General features: G+C 29.8%; 1 protein-coding gene across 2 annotated transcripts in view; it reads left to right on the top strand.

Moving 5' to 3' along the window:
* The window catches only part of LOC108689152 (coiled-coil and C2 domain-containing protein 1-like), a 15,225-nt gene that overhangs the window by 4,116 nt on the left and 6,549 nt on the right, over positions 1–4,560 (top strand). The window contains exons 6-9 of one of the 2 annotated variants that reach the window (XM_018195795.1): positions 1,179–1,514; positions 2,837–3,195; positions 3,360–3,535; positions 4,095–4,361. In XM_018195795.1, coding sequence (XP_018051284.1) covers positions 1,179–1,514; positions 2,837–3,195; positions 3,360–3,535; positions 4,095–4,361 — 1,138 coding nt within the window. The remainder of the gene's footprint in view (positions 1–1,178; positions 1,515–2,836; positions 3,196–3,359; positions 3,536–4,094; positions 4,362–4,560) is intronic. The other variant, XM_018195798.1, reaches the window with a different exon arrangement.

Genomic DNA, 4,560 nt, shown 5'->3' with positions numbered 1-4,560 from the left:
ATATATATATATATTACTATTACATCAATGGCTGCTTCAACAGAAGGCAACAATTTACAATCGTTTTATGATTGTATGATCAGCAGACGTCATGATTTTCAACAAATTAAGGGGCCTGCACACATTTTTGTAACAGTAATGGTAAGACATACTGTAAGAATTAGCCAAATCACAGTCAAAAATTATGAAAAAACTTACAGTTCTGATTTTCAAATCTGTAAAAAAAGAAAAAAGAAATTTGCAACACAAAAATTATTGGCATTTAATCCATAAAACAGACGATATAATATTCCTTTAAGGAAATTCTAAAGTTGTATGTATTATCGACTAAACGCAATAATTTTTGTATAGAAATTATTTTTTTCTCTTTCACAGATTCGAAAATCTTTTTTCAGGATTAAAGTATATGCATTACAATAATACGTGTCTGTGAAGCGGAGTTTATACCGAGAATGAATACAATTTTTTAAATTAAAGTCTTTATCATTTCTTAATCCAATGTGGCATTTAAAGCTCCCAGCATGTGTGTGATATTTGCTTAATATAAAAGTTTTGTAACTGTACTTGCAAAATTGTGATCCACAGACCAGTAGGTTGAACAAACAACGTGGAATTCTAAGAATTAGACTTAGATATCTAATTAAAACCTTGTTTTTTTACAAAAATTCATGTGTGATATTGATTAGTATATAGCGATACGTCAATGTATCGCTTTTATTAAAACTATAAAACAGCGATTTCATCAGAATTTGGGCTCTCTCTCTTTCTCTCTCTCTCTCTCTCTCTCTCTCCCTCTCTCCTCTCTCCCTTTCTTTCTACTATAGAATCCCCTTAAAAGACTTATCCAATGATATTCTATTCAACCTATGTAAAATATTCCTATATAAAATTTCAGTCTTTATTTTATTTGTAACCTACTTTTGATAGCTTCCAGAAAATTAAAATATTAATATTAGAGATAGTTTAGATAAGTTTTGATAATGGAAATTTTTCCCCCAATGCACTATTCATTCTTAAGAAGAAAAGGTAATGTGAGATTTAATACACTTTGTATACTATTGTAAATTCGTATTTATGATAACAGAAAGCTATACATAATATTCAAGTTTGATAAAAAAAAAAAAGAAAAATGTAATAAATATGAATATAAATTATTATGTTAATTATTATGTTAAAAGCTGGTCCAGCAAAGTGCAATCCTGAGAATATAGAAGGAGCTCTCAAAGAGCGTCTCGAGGTATACAGAAGAACAAAAGTAGCTGCTGAAGATGAGGGTAATACATCTAAAGCTCGGAGATATGGTAGAATTTGCAAACAATTTGAGGATGCTATAAAGTTATATACGCATGGAAAGACAGTTCCGTTGGAAGAACTTCCTGTTCCACCTGGTTTTCCACCGTTAATATTGACTCCACAAAATAATGATATCACTGTGCAACCTACATCCGAGTCTGAATCGTCTGAAAATAGCATTGCAAAAAAGTCTGTGCAACCACCTATTCCTCCTCCTAGAGGTAAAATCTCGTTTATGTAATTTACATTTATATTTGAAAAATATAATTCTTAATATTACATGTTTCGGTTATAATATTGAGCCATCTTAAATAAACGTAGAAATGTTGTAAAATGGGGAATGCAGTGATAAAAAATTATACTTGTAGATGATATATTAGATAAAGCCTGATGAGTGCCTTATAGAGAAACAGAAATTATTCACGAATGATTGGACGATCGATTGATGATAATTATTCGATAAAAATCAAAATAAAAAAAATATATAAATTGTAGGAAATTGTATAAATTTGTTACAATAATTTATGATAATAAAGACAAACAAATCATTACTGTGATAAAAAAAAACTCACCGACAAGGCCATACAGTTATATTTCGCAATATATTGAGAAGGATGCTCGTCAGAACAGTTATAATGGTTAGTTTGAATACATATAATAGATATAGTGTTAGAAACAGAATTATCAAAAAGTAAAAATTAGAATCAAAAAGATAGTCAATACAAATAATAGTCAAGAAAAGTTAAAATAACTGTTTCAACAAACAAACAACTGTCTTAGAAAATAATAATTAAAAATTATTTTTGGCATTGCAAAGTTAAATCTTGTTTATACTCGATATAAGTTTTATGAAAACTCTCTGTGTCCGTTTGGAGATTGAGACTATTTTTTTTATTTTTAAATATTCAACATTTTCGAAATTACACGTTTATCATAACATAGTTCTTTGCCCAGAATTTCTCATTCAAGCTGCAATCTATGTTCTGTTATAACAGATCGGACACTCGTATTTCAGTGAATGTGATTACGATGTTTTGTTAATTCTATATAATTATATCATATAATTTTCTAACTTTTCTGTTAGAGCGTTTCTTGCTCTACAATATCTCTGCATTTGAATATTTGAAGATAGCTTAATATTGTAGCCAAAACGTAATATTAAAGATTCAAATTTAATATAGTGTATTTTATATCTTGATTTATCTCTTTTTATTGATAAGAATTGATTTTTATAACTGACTCTTATGGGCTCTTTCTGTTACTTGTATTCTTTGTTAAAATACAAAACTATAAGGATACAGAACTGTAAAGAAAAATTGGGATGGAAATTAAAACAATGTTGTTTGTGTAAATTCATCTGTTTTTATGATATTTATCTGTTAGGATATTTTCTATGAGTGCATTCTCAAAATGATATGCATGCATTATTTATTTTATTCTTGTTGTTCATTGAGTATTAAAAAAGAATAAAATGATATGCACATCTTGCGTGAAATGGAACACATTATATTTATATTCTCTTTATGCTGTGTTTTGTTATTAGGACAGAAATCAAATCAAAGGATTACATCACGTGCAGAAAAGCAAATGCTACAATTGCAACTACGACAACGTGAATTAAAGCAAGCTGCTCTAAATGCAAAGAAAGACGGAGATATGGATTTGGCTCGTGACTATTTAAGACAAGCAAAAGGGATACAACCTTTAATCGAAGCTAGTAAAGCTGGCTTGCCCGTTGATATGACTTCAATTCCGTTATCGCCTCTTGAAAAAGTAGAACTTAGTACAGCACAAAAGGATGAGAATTTCATCTTGATATCCAAAGATTTCTCGGAGGACTTGAATGGGACAGACGATACAATTTATGAAAATCTTGACACTCAATTAATGAAACAAATTAAGGTGATAATTGAATAATTTACAGCATAACAGAAAATTTAGTGATATTTTTTTATATTATGAAAAGATTGACATTTGCATAATTTACTAAATACCATCTTGTATGATTTAACATAAATTAATAATTATACAATTTATCAATCTTTATATAAGAATTGGCTTTACAGTGGTGTTTATCTACACGAGATCATTCAAAAGCACTGGGAGATGTTCCTGGATATAATAGATGGGAACGGCTTGCACTGAGCTACACGCGAGATTTAGATATGCTGAGAGTTCGAAAACGTGATTCATTGCCACCACCACAACATCATTATGAAACAAAAACTTATCAAATAGTACAGTTAGTATACATCAGTTTTCTTATTGGTATATGTAATTTAAATATAGATATGTAAGGTTTAACAACAAAGAGAGATAAAATTTCATTAGAAAAGTTGTACATTATTAAAAATTTTGATTGGTTCATTTTTTATGCATTCTACGCGTTATGCAAGATTGTGCTCCTGATTCTAGATTGTGAACCCTAATTTTATACAATATCGCTCTATGCAAATTTGTATGTGTGTGTGTGTGTGTGTGTGTGTGTGTGTGTATGTGTGTGTGTGTGCGCGCGCGCGCGCGCGCGCGCGCGCGCACGTGTGTGTGTGAGTGAGTGAGTGAGTGAGTGAAATATTGATACAGTATGTAGTTATGTATCGATGACACATAAATCATGTATGTAAGATCTATCGAATCGGTAAAATGATGATCTTATCAGATTTTATTTTATCTCTTTAATTGTTTAATTCTTTAATTATCTTTAATTCTTTAATTGTCTTATTGCTTTCTTGTCAAATTATTTATTAATTTCTTTTTTATATTATACAGGTTAAATCTAAAAGAATTTATATTTTTTTCAGGAGTTGCACGGATTTAAACGATAATGATATAGAAATTTCGATAATTAGAGGAATTAATTATTCTCGGGAGGCAGACACATATGTAATGTATGAATTTCCATTTCCATTGGATAATCATCCTATAGATAGGACATTGACGATTAAAGATTCTGCCAATCCTGAATATCAAGCCACATTTTTGCTGAATGGTATTATAAACCGCACCTCTAGACAATGTCAGAGAGCATTCAAACGACATGCCTTGAAGTGTGAAATTTGGACGAAAGGGTAATTTAATCATAGTGTTTAATATTAATCTCTTGAGCGATATTGACGCTTTTTGGCGCCAATGCGTTTTTTACGACTCGTTGAAGTGATTTTTTTGAAACGTTGTAGAAGTTTTTGAGATCGTAATCAAATTTGAAATCAAAATTCAAAATGGCTGACTCAAGTATGATGGATCAAGAATTTCAAAAATGAATAAAAT

Source organism: Atta colombica, unplaced genomic scaffold (genome assembly GCF_001594045.1).
Source record: "Atta colombica isolate Treedump-2 unplaced genomic scaffold, Acol1.0 scaffold261, whole genome shotgun sequence".
Classification (NCBI taxonomy): Eukaryota; Metazoa; Arthropoda; class Insecta; order Hymenoptera; family Formicidae; genus Atta; species Atta colombica.
The sequence above is the reverse complement of the archived record's forward strand: the minus strand, read 5'-3'. Positions and strand labels throughout refer to the sequence as shown.